The following is a 25666-nucleotide window of genomic DNA, read 5'->3' as shown; positions in this document are numbered from 1 at the left end:
CTTAACCTCAATGCAAATCCAAGTCACAGGAGAGCTTTAGAACCCCTGATCTCCGGGACCCATCCCTAGAGTCTGATTTAAGTGATCGAAGTGCATCCTGTTCCTTGGGAGTTAAAAATCACCCCACACAACAGAGTCTAGAAACGTGGAAAGACATGAGCTCAAAGTCTGGCCATTCACTGCGGGACTCTGGGAATATCACTTAACCTCTCTGAGGCTCTGCTATGTCATCTGCAAGTAGGAGTAGTATTTACTTTCTGAAGTTTGCTGGTTGGATTAAATGAGATGAGTATGTAGAGTACATAGGAGAGAAGTTCCTGCCCCAACATTGTCAGAAAATCATCTGAACTGAAATGACATGTGGTCATTTTGTCTAATTATATTCTCTACATAGATGGAGATAAGGGGATCCAATTCTAATCACGTTTATCTTAAAAGTGGAGGAGTCAAACATTCCTTTCTTACTGGAGGTGTTTCAGAGGCAATTCTAGTGGTGCTGTGTGCTCATAAGAAGCCTCTGATCTGGGTATGTTTTGTACAGTTGGCCCCTGACTTCCCAGGTCCTCCTGTCCCCTTTCCAGGCAGCTCTTTAGATGCCAGGAAATACTTTGTTCTCTGAAAACTCCCTGTAAGAATTGCCTTTCTGTTGAGTGTCTCCTGACCCCAGTGCAGGAGGTTTAGCCAGAACACACTCCCAAGCCACAGACCACAATTAGGGCGGCCCTTCCGGTCTTGCAGTGTCTGGATCTGAGGGGAAGGTCTGGATCCATCGTCAGTAGGCAGGGACTGAAGACTGTGTGGGCCCTTTGGTTTCTGGTCTACTAAGTGGTAAGTATCCATGGGGCCGGTGGGGTCTCTCTGTTTCGGATCCAATAACATGAAGGATGGTGTTTGTGCTTAGGCTGTAATTACTAGAGCTGATTCTTGGAATTTGTAAAACCCTCTGACTTTCCAACAATCCCATAAGGCTATGAGATGAAGACCTCTTGGACTGGGAATAGAAAGGCCAACCCATCCACAGGCTGCTGATCTGGTGATGTTTGAAAGTTAGCAGCAGACGGTATATATCACTGATCTATGTGAATTGTACTACATGGTTGTTGTTTGCTTTTTTCATTTGCTCATCATTCACAAAGAGTTTATTGAGCACCTGCTGAGTACAGTGCTTGCTTCTGCATGCTGTGAAGCCACATCAAAACCCCTCCCCTCCCATGAGCCTGGCGTGTTTCCACTGATGGTTTGGTCATGGTCTCCCTGGACAGAAATCAGTCTTGTCTGGGACTGGCTTTGACTCTCCCCTTGTCTTGCCAACAGCCATCCTCACCCCGCCTGGGATGGAGATCACCATGGACGGCTTCCACCTGCTTATTAAGCTGGAAGATCTAGGGCCCCATTTTGAGTTCTTTGTGTTCTACTGGAGAAGGGAGCCCGGTGCCAAGGTGAGACTTCCAGCCGGGACCTTTGAGTCAGACTTGAAGAAGCTCTGAGAGCTGGATGAGGAAGGCTGGCCCCTGCAGTGCCTGCTGTCTGTGGTGGCCAGAGGATGAGCAGGCCTGGGTGAAATTAGGGAACACAGAGATGGGTGTAGGCTGACAATGCTGGCAGCGTCAAACTCAATGGACTGCCTTGGTCCCACCCAGACTTTGGCTGGGAGCCGTCTTAGGACATATTCACTGAAGTAGGGAAGCTACCTCCTTGCCTTAAACTCTGTCATAGTTGGATCCACAATACCTGTGCAATGCATTTCTTCTCTCCCATCAGCGTGTCTTCTCAGCCATTCTTCCCGCTGTTTAGGGGCAGCAGACAGGGCTGTTCCAGATCAATTGGATGATTTCATAAGTATATGAGGCCAGTCCCAGCTTCTTGAGGGCGTGTATCTGGGCTGAGTGCAGAATTAGGGGCAGAGAGCCAGGAGCTAACTTATAAACAACCCTAATTATGAGCCAATGGGCCACCCAGAATGCCTAGATGGGGCACGGCCCCTCCCTGTGGGGTGGGTGCTGCAGGCCAGGCTGGGTGGGAGTGGCTGAGCTGCAGCAGCAGAAGGCATGAAGTGTGGGTGCACCCGTGGAGCCCTGTCCAAGCTGAAACGGTGATAAAACCCACTCAAATCAGTACAAGGAAAAGTAGGCTCTGTCACAAGGATCGTTGTTGTTTAGTCACTCAGTTGTGTCTGACTCTCTGCGACCCCAGGGAATACAGCCCATCAGGTCAGGTTCCTCTGTCCATGCGATTTCCCAGGCAAGAACACTGGAGTGGGTTGTCATTTCCTTCTCCAGGGGATCTTTCTGACCCAGGGATCGAACTTGTGTTTCCTGCATTGGCAGGAGGATTCTTTACCAGAGAAGCCCTGTCACAAGGATTAACATGGTGCTGTCGGGGGCTCTCACAGAATCCATGACTGGAGCAGGCCCAGAGCCAGGCTGCTGCACAGCCTTACTCACCCAGAGGCCCCCGTCTGCCTGGAAAGCCCTTGCTTCCCCCTGGGGGTCCTCTCTATGCACTCTGTCCATGGCCCTCGCCCCAGCTTGCCCCGACCCCTCATCACTCCTTCCTGTGAGTGCCCATGGTTGCGACTGACTCCCCTCACCGTGTCCTCTCCCCTTGGTCCCTTCTTCTGGCTGCAGGTATTCAGTTCCTCAATACCAGTTCCCAGGCCAAGAAATCTGACTGGTCCTGCTGATTTTATCAGGCCAAGCGTAGGGGTTGCCAGATGCTCGCTGGCCTTTGATAGACCCTTCTCCGGCCAAGGGTACCCCTGAGCTAATGCCAGGACATGTGCTCCACCACACTCCCCTGGAAGGGGAGTAGCCATGGTTCCTAGCATTTACTCCTGCTGGGTCAGGGCCCAGTGGTAGGGCCTGGCACTGCGAGTCGGGCGGATGCAGTCGTGTGGGAGCAGATCGGGGCCTGGGCTGCAGGCACCAGGCAGGTCCCTCAGGTTCTTTGGGAGAGGAGCACCTGCCCTGAGTCACCTGGGCTTGGCCCAGACAAGCCTCCGCAGGTCTCAGGGGGTGGCAGAGGTGGAGGGCTGTGCAGATGGATGGACAGACAGTGGATGGGTGGATGCTTGAGGAGGCACTGCCCACTGGCTACAGTACTCCTCTTCACTGACCCTCTGGAAGTCGTGGCCAGGCCAAGCACCCAGTCAGCTTTCTGTCCAAGTATGAGCCTGTCAGAGAGGCCTCCCCGAGCCCCTCTGTTGGTGCCTCCTCGTTACTCTCTACGTGCTTGTCCTGCTCCACGATTCCTCGTAACCCTCGTCACCACCTGATGTGTGTTGTCAATGGTCCTGCTTTCTCATATATGGCATAAGCTCCGTGAGGGCAGGAACTTTTTGTTCTGTTCAGTGCCAGGTGTCCCTGTTTTGTTCAGTGCCTACAGCTGTGCCTGGCACACAGTAGGTGCTAAATGAATTGCTAAATAAATGAGTAATTTTTAAAAAGTGAATGAATGAATGAAAGAATGAGAGGAACATTCTGTGTGCATGCTGGAAAGGAAACATTGACAGCTTTCCTTCCCTCCTCCTCTCCCTTTCCTGGCCTGCTTCGCTCAGGGTGTGACTGTTCTCTGGTTTCCTAAAGGAACACGTCAAAGTGGTGAGGCCCGGGGTCCTTCCCGTGTACCTGGAGACGGTGGAGCCTGGGGCGGCATACTGTGTGAAGGCCCGGACGTTCGTGAAGGCCATCGGGCGGCACAGTGCCTTCAGCCGGACAGAATGTGTCAAGGTGCAAGGTAAGGCAGCTTGCCTGTCCCTCCTAGGGGTGCACGGCGCCTGCTGCTTCCTCTGGCTCTGAGTCTCCCCTTGGTTTCCCTGACCTGCTCCCACAGGCTGCATGGGTTCCTGTGGTGAAAGTGTGCTGTATTCTAATCCCCACCCCAACCCGGAGGTGAAAGTCCACCCTCGGGCTGGGTGGGGGTCCCTTGGCAGCTGTCTGGCACACTTCCCCTGAAAGCTTCCGAGGCCTGAGGACAGACTTTGCAAAGCTGGTTGACCAGGTGGCTGCTGCCTGTGAATTGGGCCAGTGTAGGTTAGGCGCTGGGGCCCCTGAAGCTCAGAGCTTGTGAGGGGTACCCACTGTGTAGTGCAGCTCTCAGCTGGGAGGGGCCTGATAGGACATCTATAGAATCCTCTTTAATTTTTTTTCCCTTAAAGTTTCTGTGGTCTACAAACCTAAAATGAAGAGAAGCAAAATGAAACCCCACATCCCATGATTCTGCCATACAGACACTGCTAGTGACATTTGTGTAGAGATTTTTAGTTTTTAAATATAATTTTGAATATTTGGTACATATATATTTCAAAAAATATGAGAAGGATTTGGAATTGGCTACCTCCTCCTCTTCTTCATCCATGTCATTCCTATCCACTCCCCCATAAAGGTTAGCTCTTTGTATATCTTTCTGAAAACTTCCCAGTGCATTTACAAGTGAATGGGAATAAGTTATTATATATTTTTCTTCTTTTTAGCACAAATGGTAGCATACTCTGTGCACTGTTCTGGGTCTTTTTATAGATCTTCTGGATCTATAAAGTCTTTTTTCACTTTATACATATTATAGATTTTTTTCATATCTAAAAAAGAATTTCTTTAACCTTCTTTTACTAGCTACCTAGTTTTCCATTGTGTGTTGTGTACCTATAACTAATTTAACTACCCCTCTATTGAAGGGTGGGCTTCCCTGGTGGCTCAGCAGCAAAGAATCTGCCTGCAAGGCAGAAGACACAGGAGACAGAGATTTGATCCCTGGGTTGGGAAGATCCCCTGGAGGAGGGCATGGCAACCCACTCCAGTATTCTTGCCTGGAGAATCCCATGGACAGAGGAGCCTGTCAGACTACAGTCCATAGAGTTGCAAAGAGTTGGAGATGACTGAAGCAACTGAGCACAAGCGGACGGTATTGAGAGGTATTTAGGTTTTTTCCTGATATTTTGCTATTATAGCCAATGCTCTCATTAGTTACCTTGTACATAGATCACTTGCTGGTGTATGTGAAGGATAAATTCCTGGCAGCAGAGTTGCTGGGTTGAAGGGATACACATTTGAATTTTGACCGCTGTTTCCAAATTATCCCCTAAAGGGGTGTTATCCTTCATGTAGACATATGTTCCAGTTGTATTATACATATGTTTTGTGTCTGCTTTTTCACAAATGTCATATCAAAAACATTTTTCCTGAAGACTTTCTGATTACCATTTTATACTATTTTTTAAAACCATGTAGGTCAAGCTTGTTAAAAAAATTCAAACAACAGAGAAGAATGTAGAATAAGAAGTGTGCGTATGTGTGTGGGAGCTCAGTTGCTCAGTCGTGCCTGACTCTTTTGTGAGCCCATGGACTATAGCCGGCCAGGCTCCTCTGTCCATGGAATTTTCCAGGCAAGAATCCTGGAGTGGGTTGCCATTTCCTCCTCCAGGGGATCCTCCTGATCCAAGTTTTCCATTCTCCCCACACCACTGAGGAGGTTTCCTTTGGCAAGTGTGGTGTTTAATTTTGCAGTCATCGTGTGAGGCCAGAACTCACAAGCAGAGTTGGGACTGTACTATGCCTACTGCTCGGCACCGCCCCCGCCGTCACTTGGTATTGCTGTTGTGAACACCTGTTCACGTCAGCGCATATGGATCTACCTCATTTTTAAAGATGCTTAACAAGCCAATGTGTGGGTGTGTCAAAATACGTGTAACAGAACCCCGTAACTAGGTATATTCTGGGCTTTCCAGTGTTTTGCGACTACCACCCATGCTGCAGTGAACAAGCTTGTGTATATTATGTATCCTAATTCTCATTTTGATAGCTGACCTCCTGACCTGCCATGCTGTTATTTGATGATGTAGCAAATCATCCTCTCCTTGGGGATATTTAGGTCATTTCCATCTGCTTTTTAATAAAAGATTATTTAGTTTTGTCTGTGCTGGGTCTTCCTTGCTGCATGTGGGATTTCTCTAGTTGCGCCAAGCAGGGGCTATGCTCTCCACGCAGTGCTCAGGCTTCATGTTGCAGTGGCTTCTCTTGTTGCAGAGCATGGGGGCTTCAGTGGTTGCAGCTCGTGGGCTCTAGAGCACAGGCTCAGTAGTTGTGGCATGTGGGCTTAATGGTTCAGTGTCATATAGGATCTTCCCAGACCAGGGATCAAACCCATGTCCCCTGCATTGGAAGCTGGATTCCTAACCATGGGACTACTTCCGGAAGTACCCATTTCCATCTGCTCTTGAAGATGATGTCCATTTTCACTGATTCATTCATTCATTCAGTGAATAATTACTGAGCACTGTCACTGGGATATAGTCCCTACCCTCGCTAAGCTTACCTTCTAGTTGAGTAGACAGACAAGTAAGCAAATGAGATGGTTTCCCGTGGTGGTTCGTGCTATGAGGGAACACACCAGAGCATACTGGGGCGGAGGGAGGTGCAGGTGTGCTGCTGTGGGCTCCGCGGACAGCTGGTTATGAAGCTGTGGCTCTAATCTAGACATTGCTATGAATTGCTTTATGTGTATGTTTTGTCCTCTTTGGAATTATTGTTTGGAATCTACTCACAAGAGTCTGAACATTTGTGTAACTCCTGATGCGTGCTCTGTGCTCAGTCACTGTCGTGTTTGACTCTTTTGCAACCCCATGGACGGTACCCCACCAGGCTCCTCTTTTCATGGGGTTTTCTAGGCAAGAATACTGGAGTGGGCTGCCATTTTCTTCTCCAGGGGTTCTTCCTGACCCACGGATTGAAGCCATGTCCCCTGCATTGGCAGGCAGAATCTTTACCACGGAGCCTCCTGGGAAGCCCCATCTCTTGATGTGTACTGCCAAAATAGTTTCCAAAAGCATTGAGGAGACCCTCCCAGCTTCTCTGCAGCTGCATCAGCTGTGCCACCCTTCACACTGTGGGTGAGCAGCCCAGCTCAGAGGGGCTACACGAATAAGATGGAGAGATGGGAAAATAACCCATCCCCCACTTCCGTATCTCCAGATGCTCAGACTTGGCACTTTCTGATACAATATTTAGTAGCATTTGGAGCACGGCCCTCCCTGTGTGACCTGGGGTAAGTCACTTAGCCATGGCCAGGACTTGCTACATCGGAGTTATTATGTGACTGTGTTCTGAATTCAGTATTTTCCTCCATAATATGGATCAATGCCAAGAGAAAATTGTGAAACACACTTTGTTTTCAGTTACCGCCCAGCTCCCTTCTGGGCTGTGCTCTTGGGCGCCACCCCCTCATCTTGCCTGGGGTCCTGGCTCTCTGCCTTCCTTCTGGCAGTGGTGCCAAGGTGTGTGCAAACACAGCTAGTGCTTAATGTGTGAGGCTCCTCCCTTTCTGGAAACCAATCTGGATTCTAGAAAAACGATTGAATGGTGGTCACTCTTGTCCCTGGGGCATATGTTAGATCTCAGGGTGCCGGAGTCTGCTCTCTTGATCCGTCTGCAGAGCCAATCCCGGGAAGGCCAGAGAGGCCCAGGACTGGCAAGCGAGTTGGTCTTTGGGGCTGTCTCCTAAGCCGGTTCCTGTCTTTCTGTTTTCAGGAGAGGCCCTGCCTCTGGCGCTGGCCCTGCTTGCCTTCGTGGGCTTCGTGCTGATCCTGGTGGTGGTGCTGCTCTCTGTCTGGAAGATGGGCCGCCTGCTCCAGCACTCCTGCTGCCCCGTGGTGATGCTCCCCGACACCTTGGTAACTGCTCTTCTTCCCTTCAGTGTGACGCGCTGTCCAGATGTCGTCTGGGCCTGAGCAGGGCATGGACCTCCGCTTCGTGGGTGTACAAGCATTTACACCAAGAAGGGAGAAGGACCTCCCTTCTAATCAGAGGGGCTGGGAGACCACCCTTCTGGGTGGGGGTTGGCCTCCCCCAGGTTCCCGTCAGGCCTCTGCTGCTTGCCCCTAGGGCCTGGCACAGCCAAGGCAGCAGGTGTGTAGCCCAGGCCAGGAGCTCGGCATTCCAGGAATCATGCACAGTCTTACCCTGAGGACCGGCATACCGGGCCTTCTTGGCCCCCTCCCATCATTATAACAGCAGCTACATCCAGAAACAAGTTCCAACACAACAGAGTCAATTCATACACCAAGAGTATCCTGGGTTCTTGGGGTGAGGCGCACGTGTGTGAGTGTGGGGCATGCGGACAGTGCTTTGCCTTTGGCTGGGGCAGGGGAACTATCCGCACCTGCCCAGTGACTACCCAAGGTGAGGGGTCCCCACAGCTCACAAGCCAGGAGGACCCTGGGCCATCCATCTGAGTCTCCCTGTGGGGGCAGGCCCCGTGTGCTTTGCAGGGGTGGGGGAAATGCAAAAGCAGGCCTCCAGAGCTCCCTCCATGTTGCATCTATACAGAACTTCAGGAGCACAAGGAAAGCATTGAAAAGACAAGAGCTCCTAGGAATCCTAATGCGTTCTGTTTTTGTTGTTGTTCAGTCTCTAAGTCGTTTCCAACTCTTTGCCACCCCATGGACTGCAGCATGCCAGGCTCCTCTGTCCACCCCTGTCTCCTGGAGGTTGCTCAAATTCATGTCCATTCAATCAGTAATGCTATCTAATTGTTTCATCCTCTGCCACCCCCTTCGCCTTCTGCCTTCAATCTTTCCCAGCATCAGGGTCTTTTCCAATGAGTCAGCTCTTCACATCAGGTGGCCAAAGTATTGGAGTTTCAGCTTCTACATCAGTCCTTCCAATGAATATTCAGGGTTGATTTCCTTTAGGATTGACTGATTTGATCTCCTTTCAGTCCAGGGAAAATCCAAGCAACTGAGATGAGACCAGAGACAAGAGATTCTGTGAGAGAATGTCCACTTTGGTGCATGGAAGATAAATGCCATGATCCTTGACACCCTTTTGCTCCTCTGTTCCCCTCTCCATCCTTCCTACATCATTCCAGTGTCTTCCTACATGCATTCCTTTCCATAAGGCTTTTAATTTCTATTCTGTTTTCCCCCAGATTTTAATGCGGACAGTTTCTCTGAGTATATGCATTTCCCACAGTGCTGTGTAAGAAATAGATCGCTAGGGTCCATCAAACCCCAAACAAGTTCTGGAGCTGCACATCTCCACTGCCATCTCTCCTCATCCTCAGCCTCAACTTTAGTACAGGTTGGCTGCACTTCCGGAGAAGGCATTGACAACCCACTCCAGTACTCTTGCCTGGAAAATCCCATGGACGGAGGAGCCTGGTAGGCTGCAGTCCATGGGGTCACTAGGAGTCAGACACGACTGAGCGACTTCACTTTCACTTTTCACTTTCATGCACTGGAGAAGGAAATGGCAACCCACTCCAGTGTTCTTGCCTGGAGAATCCCAGGGACGGGGGAGTTGGTGGGCTGCTGTCTATGGGGTTGCACAGAGTCAGACATGACTGAAGCGACTTAGCAGCAGCAGCAGCAGCAGCAGCTGCACTTCAGCATTGGCCTTAGTCATAGATAATCCTCCAAACTATTAAAAAGCAGCTTCCAGCCAACCTTGCAAAATCCATGCATCTTTCCAATTAAACCATGGAAAATTACCAAGTGGAAATCCTTGAGAAGCTTCAACAAGTCCTATTGAGCTTGTAAGTGTTTTATCTGTTTGGATGAAACATTTCATGTCTACATCTGTAATTTTACAGTTGGTGATGGTTGCACTTTGAAATATACCATTAAGAATGTCTTTCCATTCAAGTTTATATCACGAAGGAACAGTCTAAAGCAAAAATATATATGCAAGGAGAATTATATTAAGACTGCTCGGTGTGTGCTCCCTATTTTAAAATATAATGTGTTTTCCTTGTCTTTTATCCATAATTGCTTCATGGAGATGGAGGCTTTGGTGCTAAAGGTCTTAGTTTTCTTCTGTGACTCACTTTATTTTTTCTCTTCTTGCTGTCACATTCCACTGTAAACGTGGGTAGCAAACATCAAGACGGCCCCAAGCTCAGCTCAGTTTACTTCAGTCGCTCAGTCATGTCCGACTCTTTGCAACCCCATGAACTGCAGCACGCCAGGGCTCCCTGTCTATCACCAACTCCCGGAGTTCACTCAAACTCATGTCCATCGAGTCGGTGATGCCATCCAACCATCTTATCCTCTGTCGTCCCTTTCTCCTCCTGCTCCCAGTCCCTCCCAGCATCAGGGTCTTTTCCAATGAGTCACCTCTTCACATGAGGTGACCAAAGTATTGGAGTTTCAGCCTCAGCATCAGTCCTTCCAATGAACACCCAGGACTGATTTCCTTTAGAATGGACTGATTGGATCTGCTTGCATTCCAAGGGACTCTCAAGAGTCTTCTCCAACACCATAGTTCAAAAGCATCAGTTCTTCAGCGCTCAGCTTTCTTCACAGTCCAACTCTCACATCCATACATGACTACTGGAAAAACCATAGCCTTGACTAGACAGACCTTTGTTGGCAAAGTAATGTTGTCAACAGAGTTATGTTACTCTGCTTTTCAATATGCTATCTAGGTTGGTCATAACTTTTCTTCCAAGGAGTAAGCATCTTTTAATTTCATGGCTGCAGTCACCATCTGCAGTGATTTTGGAGCCCAAAAACATAAAGTCTGACACTGTTTCCACTGTTTCCCCATCTATTTCCCGTGAAGTGATGGGACCAGATGCCATGATCTTCGTTTTCTGAATGTTGAGCTTTAAGCCAACTTTTTCACTCTCCTCTTTCACTTTCATCAAAAGGCTTTTTAGTTAGTCATCTCCAAATTGAGATATGCTTCAATGGACTTTGTGTGCTTCACAGAAAGTAGATTCTGTGAACAGAAACAGACTCAGAGACTTAAAGAATGAACTTATGGTTGCCAGGGGGATGTGATACTTATGGAGTTTGGGATGGACGGGTACACACTGCTATATTTAAAATGGATAACTGACAAGGACCTACTGTGTAGCACATGGAACTCCACTGAATGTTACGTGGCAGCCTGAATAAGAGGGGAGTTTGGGGGAGAATGGATAAATGTATATGTATGGCTGAGTTCCTTTGCTGTCCACCAGAAGCTATCACAACATTGTTAATTGGCTATGTGCTGTGCTAAGTCACTTCAGTCATGTCCAACTCTTTGTGACCCTATAGCCCAAAGGCTCCTGTGTCCATGGGATTCTCCAGGCATGAATAATAATCGACTATACCCCAATACAAAATAAAAAGTTAAAAACAAAAAAAGAAAGTGAAGTTTGTGAACTCAGATGCCTCGGGGGCCCAGAGAGGTACAGAAGAAAACAATGGTCCAGAAAAAACAAAAAAGTGTACAGTGCAGTAAATGTGACTTAATAGGGAGAGATGGATATGGGGACCAAGGCGCACATGTCCCAACTAAAGAAAGCATCTGCTTCTCAGCTCAAGCAGGCTACCAAGAGGAGATGTGAGCTGGTGCTCCCTGGGCTCCACGGTTGAAATGAGAAACCAGAAATCCAGACTTTATAATAAATCTCCTGATTTTTGAGCATTAAGAACTAATTCAAGTTTATATATATATATAAATATAGATTCAAGTTTATATATATAGAAGCTTATATATATATAAGCTAAACCTTGCTTGAAAGTTTGTTCTAACCTATGGGATGACAGTTTTGTACCTTATAAACCTATATATATAAGTTTATATATAAATTCAAGTTTATATATATATATATAAGCTTATATATATATAAGCTAAACCTTGCTTGAAAGTTTGTTCTAACCTATGGGATGACAGTTTAGTACCTTCTGAAATTCTGAGATTATGCCGATTCACTTTAACATTCTAGAACTACACTGTCCAAAACAGTAGCTGCTAGAGTATGTGATTATTAAGCACTTGAAATGTGACTGGTCCAAACTGAGATATTCTGTAACTATAAAATACACAATAGATTTGGAAGGCAGTACAAGGAGAGTGTAAAATAGATTATTAATATTTTATATTGATTATATATTGAAATAACATTAAAAATAAAGTATATTATTAAAATTAATTTTACCTATTTCTTTTTAGTTTATAAAATGTGCTACTAGAGGGTTTTTAATTGCACATGTAGCTCCCAGTACATTCTGCTGGACAGCGCTGCTGTGGAGTTTAAGAAACCACCAGGTATAAGCGCTGCAGATGTAGGTAGCCAGCGTCCTGAGAATGAGTGGACCATCAGTGTGAATTGATGGCGGGCTCCACACTGACATCCTGTTTGGTGAGCCCTGCTTGTACACTGTCCTTGCCCATTATTTGCCGAGCCCTGAAGCCACTTCTTCACAAACAAGATCCAGAGCAACTGACTTGATGAAGCTGTTGTCTCCTGGGCACTGGTGTAGAGGAAATCATTGGTGCCTACCTGTCTGTGCCCATGTGCCACTCTTCAGAGTAATGATGAGCAGAGCTTCAGGAGAAGCTGTTTAAGAGTCGAGTGAGTCTGTTGGAAGTGACTGAGTTAGCAACAGGGGAGAGAGTTACCCTGAAAGGAAGAAACCTGAATTTTTACCATCAGTTATGATAATGTTGGAAATGGCACCCCACTCCAGTACTCTTGCCTGGAAAATCCCATGGACAAAGGAGCCTTGTAGGCTGCAATCCATGGGGTCACAAAGAGTGGGACATGACTGAGCGACTTCACTTTCACTTTTCACTTTCATGCATTGGAGAGGGAAATGGCAACCCACTCCAGTGTTCTTGCCTGGAGAGTCCCAGGGATGGGGGAGTTGGTGAGCTGCCATCTATGGGGTCGCACAGAGTCAGACATGACTGAAGCAACTTAGCAGCAGCAGCAGCATGATGATGTATTGGGCTCACTGGGAGAAGATGGCAAGAAAGTGAAATACGAGTAGGGAGGGACTTCTGTTTATGGAGCACCATCCCTGGAGCGGACACCGTGCTGGTGCTGTTTGTAGAGCGCCTTGGACCAGGTCACTATTCTCAGAGCTCTCTGGTGGAAGAAGCCTAGATTTTTGGAACCAGCACTACATGCTGGACTTTTGTGGGGCAGGGTCCCTGAGGAGGCAGGGCGCCAAGAGATCCACTAGTCAGTGACCTGGGAGATGATCTCAGTAAAATGGCAAGCCCATGCTCTAGGGGTTAGAACTGTCTATTTTTTTTTTAAGTTTTTTTATTTGACTGCATTGGGTCTTGGTTGCAGTACGTGGGATCTTTGTTGTGGCTCAGAGACTCACTAACTGTGGCTCATTCCAGAGTGTGTGGGTTCAGTAGTCATGAGGCATGGGCTTAGTGGCTCTGAGGCATATGAAATCTTACTTCCCTGATCAGGGACTGAACCTGTGTCCCCTGCATTGGAAGGCAGATTCTTAACTGCTGGACCACTAGGGAAGTCTCTTCGGGCTTTTTTTGCTGCTAGAAAGTTAATGAGTCAAATAGTTGGGATTTTTGGTGATATTCTCTTCAACTCTGACTATGACTATTAACCTAATGAATATGAATGAAAATTGTCTTTCAGAAAATAACAAATTCACCCCAGAAGTTAATCAGCTGCAGAAAAGAAGAGGTAGAAGCCTGTGTGACTTCAGGGCTCTCTTCTGAGGAGCTCCTCAAGGCCTGGATCTAGCAGATGAAGCCGAGAAATCCGGGCTGCAGGATGCACCACGAGGGGAAAGGCTGCACTTCTTTTCCTTCAAGGACAAAAGAGAAGAGAAGAGGCTGCCATGTCCACGTCTAGAAGCGCTGTCAGAGGCAGGGTGGTATGGCTGATGGAGTGCGAAGAGGGGGTCAGGGGATGTGACCTCCAACACTGGATCTCTGCCTTCTACTAGCAGGATGACCTTGGGGGGAAATGACTTAGTCTCTCTGCCCCTCAGTTTTCTCATCTGTACAATGGTTAACTACTTGACCATTAAACCGTATGTGTATATATATCTATATTATCTCTCTGCCACTTGCAGAGCTGTCGGGAAATTGGCAACATTGTACGTTGTGATTAGGTCTGCTTTTCTGAAGAGCAGCAGGTCCGTGTGTAACAGGAATGATCAGAGACTACACAAGCAATGGCCACTTTCCTGGAGGACACTTTGAAGATGAAAGGAAGAGTGGGTACGACGAGGTTGATTTCACTTCAAGCCAAATGCCTGTGCACACATGTGGGCTAAGTCACTTCAGTCATGTCTGACTCTTTGTGACTCTACGGACTGTAGCCTGCCTGTGCAGAGGTGACTGAATGGCTCAGCCAGCAATAAGATCTGTGGCCTAGAGGGAGACTACAGCCCCACTGAAAATGGGCTGTGTGTGGATGCTGCTGACCTGTGAAATGCTGTGCAGGATGAATAGGGTGTGTGCGCCGAGGACAGCAGCTGAAATGAGTGTGTATGATGAGATGAGACTGCAGAAGGCTGTCGATCGTAAGCGTAATGTTTTCTGTGCTCCTTTTTCCTGTGGAGTTGTTACAGTACAGCATGAAAAATATAAAGAGGCCACCTTGGGGACTCATTTTGGTTTCTTCCAAAACAGTGGTCTTTAGGGTTCGAGTTACATCATCAACCTTGGGTCCAGGCTGCATGAAGGCCACCTTTGGTTAGGATGCTGGGGGTAAGCCCAGGTCGGGGATGGAGTAGGGGTAGACTGGGGGACAGTGTCTGGCTGCATGGGGGCTCTGACTGAGGCAAGGTGCTCTTGGCTATTCCTGGGACCTCACACTACAGAAAATCCCTTGGGGAACTCTTTTAAGATAGCCCCTCAGGGTGTCCTTACTTCCCCCAGCGTGTTCGTCCTGGACCCATGACTGAAGCTTCTTCCTGACCCTCTCGCCCACCAGGTGAGGAAGAGTCAGGGTCAGAGAAGGGATGGAGGGGGAGTCTCCTGAAGGCTGAAGCAATTGTTGGTCAAAGCCTGGGTCTCCCATCATAGACCCCACCCTTCCCAGCTCTGGAGCCTCTGAGCTGGTTTGTTTCCACCCCCACTTCCTGGGCCCCTTCCAGCCAGCCTTGAGGTGGAGACAATCTAACTGCTTCAGCCAGGTGTTTCCCCTATAAGGCAGAGGCCCCAAGCCCTCTCTCCACCTGGGCAGGGGTTTCTAGGGGCCAGAGGAGGGGCTCTCTCTAAGACGAGATCACTGGAGAGCTTTTCTTTTGTACCATTTTGTATGGTTCTGCATTGTTTGATTCTTTTATGAAGAGTATATGTTCAGTTTACCTTTGGCCACACTGGAATCCCACTCCAGTTTGGAGTGGCAAATGGCAACCCACTCCAGTACTCTTGCCTGGAAAAATCCCATGGATGGATGGAGGAGCCAGCTAGGCTACAGTCCATGGGGTCACAAAGAGTCGGACACGACTGAGAGACTTCACTTTCACTTTCTTTCTTTCTAAACTGGAACCATATTTTCAGTTTGCAGGAATAAAGACTCCACTACTCCACCAGCCATGACCCCCTCCTCCTTCTCCCCTGCCCTCCACCCTCGAGCCACAGTTGCCCTGTCACCTGTCCAGACCCAGAACTCAGGAATGACCCCCGACTTCCCTCCGCTTGCATCCCTCTCACAGCTAGTTCCCTTGCCCATCCACCTTGCAGGTTTATACAGGTATCCAGACATTTCCCTCAATTATCCCATTGTCCTCCCATGTCCCCAGAATCATTTATGGAAGCCTGACCACGCACCAAACATTTAGCTGGTCCTTGAGAGTAGAGGGGAGCCCTCCCCCATGGCTGGCCATTCCATCTGCCCTGGAATACTGGTATTTTGACTCCCTGGCCTCTCCTCTGATTGATTTACCCCTATCACCCGGATTCTTCAATGAGTGAAAGGGGTGTGATTAGTAACTGCAACAGGAATACTGACCATCTCTCACAGTCCTTGATGATGCCCAATGAGCAGACACCCCTGACCCCACAGTCAAGCACATTTTTCTTAGTCCTGCCTTCAGATGCTACCAGGATCCAAGGAACAAAATCCTGATTCTATGAGGCTTACTTTTGGATGGTGGGGCCGGGGGAAGGAATAATAATAAAATAATAACAGTGTTTATCATTATTAGGTGAGTTATCTAGAATATTGAGAGTGTGTAAGTCCTATGGGAAGATGACAAGATGGAGCAGAAAGTGGAGGGGTGGACTGAGGGCAGATTGCAGCTTCCTCTAAATGAAAATAAATGGAAACAGGAGAACCACAATACTAGTTAAGTCCTTCCGCAGTGTGGGGGACTAAGTGTGTGTGTGTGCTAACTCACGTCAGCCATGTCCTGAAGTGCAGGGCCCTATGGACTGTAGCATTCAACACAACCCTATGGACTGTAGCCCTCCAGGCTGCTCCGTCCATGGGATTCTCCAGGCAAGAATACTGGAGTGTGTTGCCATGTCCTCCTCCAGGGGATCTTTCTGACCCAGGAATTAGAACCCGCAGTTCCCACATTGTGGGTGGAATCTTTACTGCTGAGCCACTGCGGAAGCTCCGATTAAGTGTGACTCTAGAGCAAACGGTTTGGCAACAAGTCCTTAGGAGTGTGCAGCCTCAGAAACTTCACTCAGTATTTTGTTTGTACTGACAGTGTTTTGTTTTTTTTTAACTATTCTCTTAAGTTGTCACAGCAAGTAAATAATTATGTTTATTTGGATAGGAAACTAGATTTCAGGATTAGTGAAAGGGACGGTCAATGGTACACTCAATTATTTGAGTAGGAGCAGTGTACTACTGGTGGAGAAGGCAATGGCACCCCACTCCAGTACTCCTGCCTGGAAAATCCCATGGACGGAGGAGCCTGGTGGGCTGCAGTCCATGGGGTCACTGAGGGTTGGACACAACTGAGCGACTTCACTTTCACTTTTCACTTTCCTGCACTGGAGAAGGAAATGGCAACCCACTCCAGTGTTCTTGCCTGGAGAATCCCAGGGACGGGGGAGCCTGGTGGGCTGCCGTCTATGGGGTCGCACAGAGTCGGACACGACTGAAGCGACTTAGCAGTAGCAGCAGCAGCAGCAGTGTACTACCGGAACTGAATTGAGTCCATCCATATGAACTCATGCCTTTATAAAACATTACATTAGAAGTAGATTTCCTTTTGGGCTTTTTGCCACCGAAGTGGCCTAGTTGCAATGTACCCTATATTTTGCTTTTTTTTTTTTTTTTTTTTTGGCTATTTTTCTCTCAAAAGGAGCCAGGGTTTCTTGGAGCAATGTCTGATTCTATACCTGGTCTGGGGTAGAAATGAGCAAGATAATAATGTCAGGACACTTATACCTTGTTGGGCCAGAAGCAAAAAGCTTTAAATAATTGGGTCACTCAAAATTATGCAAGGAATCAGTCTAAAAGAGGTAAATTTGCCTCAGCCAAAGTTGGGACAATGTGAACATCAAAAGAATACTGGCTGATATCAATGGGCAGACCACATTTGCAAAGTCATGGGTCCATAACTGTACATGAAAAGAGCAAATGTTAATACAATGAATTCTCAAAGATGAATAAAATGTATTTCTACTGAGTCTTGTTATTGAATCCTATTGGGCTTGTTGACTCACTGTATCTAAGAAGTATACCTGTAAATGTAAACTGGTAAATGTAGCTGCACCAGTCAGAAGGCGTTCCTCTCCCCCAGCCTTCCCTGGCCCAGGCCATGACCTGCTGAATGCCTGCAACAGCCTCCCCTTCCTGTCTCTGCACTTGCCCATCTCCTGTCTTTCCACGGATTCCCTGGCAAAACTCTTTTTTAAGTTCCTTTTACAGACTGTCTAGCTTCCGTGCTACCCTTCCCCATCTCTTAGATAATTTTTCTTATTTTTCTGTGCGCCCTGTTTTTTCCTTTGGCTAACTTCCTGTGGGTGCTCAGAGTTCTCCGTTTGCTTGGAATCTGGCCTGACTGGGTCCCTTTAGGGACCAGCTTCTGAGCCCACCTGGAGTGGGGAGCGCATCACGACCACGGGTGTCTGGCGCCACCTTGTGTTTAGTGCTGGAAATTCCTTCTTTTGTTCCCATTTGCCTGGAAGTGCCCTGGGCTTTCTGGAGAGAGAAAAGGAAATTTCCTAGAATGAGAACTGCAGAACTTCCATGGGCTTGGTCCCTGGCAAGCCTCCACCATCATCAGTGGATTTAGAATTTAGCAGACACCATATCCTCACTCGTGCTCAGAAGCGCTCTGCTCAGTGCTCCTGTGGCCCTCCCTCCTGGCTGGACCTTGGCCACTGCCTCAGGCCTCTGGCTACCAGTCTTTCCCCTGTGCTGCCCTTCCCTACCTCTTTAAAAAACAGTTTTTGATATTTTCTCCTGTGTTCTATAACCTATCTCAGGGTTTAACTGACTTTTTTGGGCGGTGGTGGGGTTTGTGTCCATGACAGGGGAGTCATGTTAAACCATTTTGGCACCCAGACTGTGACATTTGGAACTGGCACACAAGAGGTGAACCCAAATTACAGTTTTCTCTTGCTGGCTGTCAGGTCCTCAAGGATCAAACAAAAAAGCCCAGAAAATCTATCTTCTCTGGAGGTGGGAGCACACATAGGTGGGAGCAGGAGGGAAGACACAGCCCCTTCCGCCTCCTTCAGTGAGGGGCCACCAGTGCAGGAGCCCCAGTAAAACCCCATGAAGGACCCTGGAGGAAAAACTGAGACGTCTTGTCAGGTACCTGCAAAAAGCCCCCAAAGCCAAAGGAAAACTCTCCTATGGGAGGAGGTTCGTGTCCCCAGTCCCTCCACTGGAGCCCACTGGGGAAATTTTAACAAACCTTAAAAAACCTGACTGTTGAAACAAATTAGTGCCTGTGTAACTTCTACACTTGCTCCTGTGCTTTCAAATCACCCATCTACAAGGTGGCCACATATCTCCAAATTTCCTGGACATGACAGTAAGTCTTCTGCCGAACTGTCTACTGATGTTATTACCGGTTTCTAGCCTTAGGAGATCACACCCCAGAGCGGGGGCCCCTTGATGCCATCCCACTTACATTACCCACACTGAAGGGCTTTCCCAGGTGATGCCCTGTTTCACTGAAGACTTTGGAATCTTGCACTTAGAAACAGGTCAAAATGAAATAGCCCTCAGGTTAAGCCTAGGTTGGGCTTCTCTGGTAGCTCAGGTGGTAAAGAATCTGCCTGCAATGTGGGAGACCTGGGTACACTCTCTGGGTTGGGAAGATCCCTGGAGAAGGGAATGGCTACCTATTCCGTATTCTTACCTGAAGAATTCCATGGACAGAGAAGTCTGTGGGCTACAGTCCATGAGGTTGCAAAGAGTCAGTCCTGACTGAGCAACTAACACACTTAAGCCTAGGTTATGGAGGGCCAGTGGGGTGGAAGAATTATGCATTTTAAGTGAGGAGTTTTAGTTTAGCAGATGGCAGCAAGTAGATGCTAAAATTTTAATATGGGTACCTGTAAGCAGCTCAGTTTTAATTTAGGACATGATCCCTTTGTCTGAGAAAAGGATTTGCCTCCTTTACCCTCCTCTTTTCCTCTCTTTCCCTCCTGCCTTTCCTTCCTTTACACCTGCTTCCTCTCTTTCTCGCCTTCCCTTCCCCTCCCTCTTTCCTTCCTTTTTCTCTCTACTTCCTTTTCTAACAAAGTTTTAAACTCTGAAGGAGAATTTTAACTTGGGGTTGGCAAAGACGACCTTCAGGTTGAAGAACTGATAAGAAGTTTGGGTCTGAGGTGTGGTTCTAAGTGTGCTGCCTAAAAGCCAAAAGCCCAGGCCCTAGAGAGGGGTGTGGTGTTGGAGGTGGGGCAGGGCGTGGGTCTGCACTTCCCACCTACCCCAGTGGGCAGCACTCACACCCCTCTCCTTTCCGCTCTCAGCCTGCTTGGTTGTTAGAGCTTCAAGACTTGGGGGGATCAGCCAAGGCCAAGCTGGGCTGAAGGTGCTGCCCCTGGAGGGAGCAGAAGCCCAGTGAGCAGCACGCTGGAGGCCGAGAGCTCATTGAGTCTGAAGGAGGAGCAGTCTGACCTCCTGTTATCAGCGTTTGCACCTGAGATTTTATTTGAACGCTCCCTCCCCGCCACCACCCAAGTTTCTTACATGAGGAGGAGGGCTTGGGGAGGCCTCTGGAACTGTGGCTCTCCAGGACCCTGCTCCGGCCTGCCCTGTGTCAGCTCCCGTGAGGAAGTGACCACTCTTCTCGGTGGGACAGGACAGGAGAGGATAAGATTTCTGCTTTAGTCACTAATAAGAAAACTCCTCCTATCACTGAGGGAAAGTGTTCCCACTTTGGAAATAGGCCCGACCACTGTGTGAAGACTGAGATTGTTGCCAAAACCTTGGCTCTCTGCGCACTAATGCCAAACAGAATACGGAGACAGTTATGGAAGAGAAAGAAAGAGTGGCTTTATCACTTGGCCAGGTAAAGGGGAAAAACAGGAAGCTAGTGCTTCAAGAACTGTGCCCCCCATCCTGGTGAGTAGGGAAAGGTTATATAGTCAGGCCGGAGATTGTGATGAGGATCAAGACAGTACCAGGCAGCACTAGTGGTAAAGAATCTGCCTGCCAACGCAGGAGACCTAAGAGACGTGGGTTCAATCCCTGGGTTGGAAAGATCCTCTGGAGAGGGCATGGCAACCCACTCCAGTATTCTTGCCTGGATAATCCCACGTACAGAGTCTAGCAGGCTATAGTCCGTGGGGTTGCCAAGAGTTGGGTATGACTGAAGTGACTTAGCACGTATATTCTTCTTTCTTCTGCAGTTTCAAAAGGGTGGGTTGCTGACAAGATTAAGGTATGTGCAGGGCCTAGGAGAAGGCAATGGTATTCCACTCCAGTACTCTTGCCTGGAAAATCCCATGGACAGAGGAGCCTGGGAGGCTGCAGTCCATGGGGTCACAAAAAGTTGGACACGACAGAGCGACTTCACTTTCACTTTTCACTTTCCTGCATTGGAGAAGGAAATGGCAACCCACTCCAGTGTTCTTGCCTGGAGAATCCCAGGGACGGGGGAGCCTGGTGGGCTGCCGTCTATGGGGTCGCACAGAGTCGGATATGACTGAAGCGACTTAGCAACCGCAGCAGCAGCAGGGTCCTGGGGAGTCCTCTCCTAATATTGATGAGTTTCTGCCTCAGGTGGTTTCATTGCTGCTTCTCCTTTGATTCGCAACTGTTCTGCCCTTTGGAACTCAGAGAAGGTCATGGAGTCTGGAGTCTTGGCTACAAGGACTAGGGAACAAAAAGGCCTTCATGCCCAGGAGTCCCACAAGGCCCTGCTTGGCATCAGTGACTGGGTCTGGGACATGTGTCTACTTTTAAAAAAAAATTGTTTATTTATGTGAATGTGTCGGGTCTTAGTTGCAGCATGCAGGTTCTCTAGTTGTGTCAGGCAGGCTCTAGAGCACTGGCTCAGCAGTTGCTGCACACTGGCCCAGTTGCCCTGTTCCAAGTGGGATCCCAGTTCCCTGACCAGGGATCAAACCTGAGTCCCGTGCAGTGGAAGTCAGACTCCTAACCACTGGACCACCAGGGGAATCCCTGGGGCATGCTTCTTGCTTGTCTAGCTCAGTAGCGTCTGAGACGTGCCTGGAAGACCTTGATTAAAATGGTGGAGTGAGCACACATCAAATCCTCTCTGTAACCTCCACAGAAGAGTGATTGATGAAATTCACACACATACACACATACACACACACACAATAAATCAGTGAATCAATCAATCTTTGTGACTAATAATGAAGAATAAGCCTACTGTGTGGGCTGGTAAAATGTAACCCAAGGGTAGAAGGTACTGGGTATACTGTCCATAGGGTGGGCCTCAAGACTCATGTGAGAACAGAGATGAGTGCACCCCATGCTTGGCAGGAGAGTGGACCTGTGCTCGCTGCATGGAACTGAGGAAGGGGCTGGTTGTCTTGCCTATCCAGTGGATGGGGGCTGAAAAAGCTCCAGAAATGTGCTGCTTGTTCACGCTGCAGGAAGAAGAAGAGGCATCTTGTTAAACGGAGGAACTGGGCTGGTCGAGCAAGGGATGCAGCGCCTGGGATCATGTTGGCTGAGAGCAAACGTCTGAAAGTCCATAACTTAAGACCCAGTCCTGAGTGTGCAAACCAGGAAGAATGGTCTAAATCAGCTGCAAAAGTGCTTACCAAGCAAGGACTTGTTCACGGCAAAAAACCTGGCAGAACAAGCTGAGGAACAAAAGTGACAAAGAACACTGGGAGGCACGCTTTACAGACTCAGCAAATAAGAATTCGTAACAGAAGGGATGGAAATAATAGATAATTTGAAAATCTAAAACTCATGGAATCTCTCCCACCCTTCCTTAAGTTTAGTGGTGGCATTTTTTTCCCCTGCCAATTGAGACTATTTAGCTTAATTCTGGACAACTGAAAGCTCTACAGTCATTTTAACTAGGAGTTTGCATTCATAATTAAAATTGCCTCTTCCCAGATAGTAATAAAAACTTTGAACGCTCTCTGGAGATATAAAGCTTCTTTTGTCTTTGGCAGGTGGCTTCCTTACTTCAGGGAAGGGTGCGGTCAGTTTCTATCTCTTAAACCTCCTTCTCCTTCACCTGCTGCCATTGTGCACGTCTGAGATTGGAATTCAAGAAGAGGGGATGGTAAAGGGGATCAGGAAGGGTCTTACTTCATTGTAACAGTGAAAATCTGGATTTGGGATCCCTGAGACCGGCTGAGATTTAAAGCTGATTCTCCTGTGAGTAGTTTTGTGAGTTCTTTGGAAGGTTTTCCTGCTGAAACTCTCAGACTTTGAGCCCCAGACAGACAATGAATTTTGTTTTTCCAGCTTGTGATGGTTAACTTTATGTGTCTTGGCTGGGCCATGGAGTGCCCAGATAGTTGGATGAACCTGATTCTGGGTGTGTCTGTGGGAGTGTTTCTGGATGAGATTAATGTTTGAGTTGGTAGGCTGGGTAAAGCACATTGCCCTTCCCATGGTGGGTGGGCCTCCTCCAATCCAATGACAGCCTGAGTAGAATAAAAAGGCAGAGTAAGAAAGAAACAAAATTGTGTCATTTGCAGAGACCTGGAAGGACCTGGATACTGATACTGAGCGAAGTAAGTCAGAAAGAGTAAACCAAATATTCTATGTTAAGGCATATATGTTGAATTTAGAAAAATGTTATAGATTATCTTATTTGCATAGCAGAAATAGAGACACAGATACAGAGAACAAATGTATAGATACCAAGGGGGAAGGGGAGGTGGTGGGATGAATTGGAGATTGACATAGACATATACACACTACTGATACTATGTATAGACAGCTAATGAGAACTGACTATATAGCCCCCAAACTCAGCTCGGTTCTCTGTGGTGACCTAACTGGGAAGGAAATCCAAGAAGGGATATGTGTGTGTAGGTGGCTCAGTGGTAAAGACTTCCTGCAATGCAGGAGATGTGGGTTTAATCCCTGGATTGGGAAGATTCCCTGGAGTAGGAAACGGCAACTCACTCCAGTATTATCACTTGGAAAATTCCATTGACAGAGCAGTCTGGCAGGCTACAGTCCATGGATTCACAAAGAGTCGTAGCCGACTGAGCATGCGTGCACATGCCTGACTCAGTTTACCGAAGGCAGAAACGGATCCAGCAGTGTAAAGCAGCCATACTTCAAATACATACATCAATAAAACTACTTTAAAAAAAGGAATTCTTTCTTCTCTGTCCAACTGTTTTCAAGCTGGGACGTCAGATTTCTGTCTTCAGACTCAAACGCGGACTGTGGTTCTCAGGCCTCCAGGCTCGACGGGAACTATACCATTGGCGCCCCTGGGTCTCTACTGGGCCAACTGCAGATTTTGGGACTTTTCAGCCAAATCACGTGAGCCAACACAATAAATCTCTATCTCCCACTGGGAGGGTCCAGAGGAAATACCTTAATTTTTATTTTATTTTATTCTACTTTATTTTTAAAATTGAATTATAGTTGACTATATTAGTTTCAGGTGTACAATACAATATTTTGCAATTCAGTATTTTTATAGATTATACTCCACTTAAAGTTATAAACCATTGGCTATATTCCCTGTACTGCACATTGTATCCTTGTATGTTATTTATTTATGTTTGTTTTCATGTAAATCATTTATTTATTATTTAAACTGATAACTTTGTACTGGGGGGATAGCCAGTTAACAATGTTATGATCATTTCAGGTGAACAGCAGAGGGACTCAACCATAGGTATACATGTATCCATTCTCCCCCAAACTCCTCTCCTATCCAGGCTGCCACATAACACTGAGCAGAGCTCCATGTGCTACACAGTAGGTCCTTGTTGGTTATCCATTTTAAATTGTGTGTTATTTATTTTATACCTACTAGTTTGTATCGCTTAACCTCCTTCGCCTATCTTGCCCCTCCTCCTACCCCTCTCCCCACTGGAAGGGCTAGTTTGTTCTCTGTATCTGTGAGTCTGTTTCTGTTTTGTTACATTCTTTTTTTTTTTTAGTTTTTGGATTTCACATTTAAGTGAAAACATACAGTATCTTCCTCTGCAAAGATCTTTCACCACCACTGTGAGAAATAAGTGTGAGAGGGGAGCCCTGGCATCCTCGAAGAGCAATGTGATCACCCTTCTCTGCAGGTCAGATCTCACAGTGGGAGCTGCACTAATAGAGACCTGAATGCAATGGGAGTAATCGCATCCAGGGGTGGCAGGAGCCAATCGACCAGCAAAGCAAGGTGGATGTGGTTAGTGTAACGGACAGCAGAATAAGGGCAGCGATCAGGATAGTCTGACTCACATAGACCTAGGGCATTGACTAGTGGGTCACAATGCTCCTAGAAGTGAAATAGATAGGAAGCCTCCTACTCAACCTGTAGAAACAGAAAAATTCTAGATCAAGGGAAAAACAGTCTAACCTAAATCATTAAAAACAGAGAAGCAACCTAAATGTCCTTCAACAGATGAATGGGTAAAGAAGACGTGGCACATATATATAAGTGGAACAGTAGCCATAAAAAAGCATGCGATAATGCCGTCTGCAGCAATATGGATGGAACTAGAAATGATCACATAAGTGAAGTAAGTCAGAGAAAGACAAACATCATATCACTCTCGTGTGTAATCTAATTAAAAATGATATAAATGAACTTATTTACAAAATAGAAACAGACTCACAGATTTCAAAAACAAACTCATGGTTACCAAAGGGGAAACGTGGATGAGAGGGATAAATTAGGAGCTTGGGATCAACATATACACATATATAAAATAGATAACCAAAAAGGACCTACTGTGTGGCATAGGGGACTCTACTCAGTATTTGGTACTTTGGCCGCCTCATGCGAAGAGTTGACTCATCGGAAAAGACTCTGATGCTGGGAGGGATTGGGGGCAGAAGGAGAAGGGGATGACAGAGGATGAGATGGCTGGATGGCATCACCAACTCGATGGACATGAGTTTGAATGAACTCCGGGAGTTGGTGATGGACAAGGAGGCCTGGCGTGCTGCAGTTCATGGGGTCGCAAAGAGTCAGACACGAATGAGTGACTGAACTGACTGACTGACTGACTGATAAGGGAAAAGAATCCGAGAAAGAATGAATATATGTATACCTGAATCACTTTGCTGTAAACCTGAAACTCATACAACATTGTAAATCAACTATACCCCAATAAAATAAAAAAGAAGAAGAGGAAGAAGGAGAAAATACCAGAAGACTATGGCCTCCCAGTCAATCCCCAGACCTGAGCCAGTTTATAGACCCAGAATGAAGGAGGGTGGTGGCTGGTGCCCTTAGAAGGATGCTGGAACATTACCAAACATGGTACTCTTACTCTTCCTCTCGTATTTCCTGAAGGGACTGACTTCCAGCCTTTCTCCAGGGTGACTGCATTGGGGAAAAGGAAATAGTCAGGCATTCTGG

The 25666-nt window shown here is 47.4% G+C and overlaps 1 protein-coding gene across 1 annotated transcript in view; it reads left to right on the top strand.

The window, feature by feature from the left end:
* Positions 1-13488, top strand: part of IL20RB (interleukin 20 receptor subunit beta) — a 35963-nt gene extending 22475 nt beyond the window's left edge. Inside the window, exons 4-7 of the mRNA XM_068987613.1 lie at positions 1315-1439; positions 3585-3735; positions 7521-7663; positions 13381-13488. Of these exons, the coding sequence (XP_068843714.1) occupies positions 1315-1439; positions 3585-3735; positions 7521-7663; positions 13381-13488 (527 nt within the window). The remainder of the gene's footprint in view (positions 1-1314; positions 1440-3584; positions 3736-7520; positions 7664-13380) is intronic.
* Positions 13489-25666: the final 12178 nt, after the last annotated feature.

Source organism: Capricornis sumatraensis, chromosome 1, assembly GCF_032405125.1.
Source record: "Capricornis sumatraensis isolate serow.1 chromosome 1, serow.2, whole genome shotgun sequence".
NCBI lineage: Eukaryota > Metazoa > Chordata > Mammalia > Artiodactyla > Bovidae > Capricornis > Capricornis sumatraensis.
The sequence above is the reverse complement of the archived record's forward strand: the minus strand, read 5'-3'. Positions and strand labels throughout refer to the sequence as shown.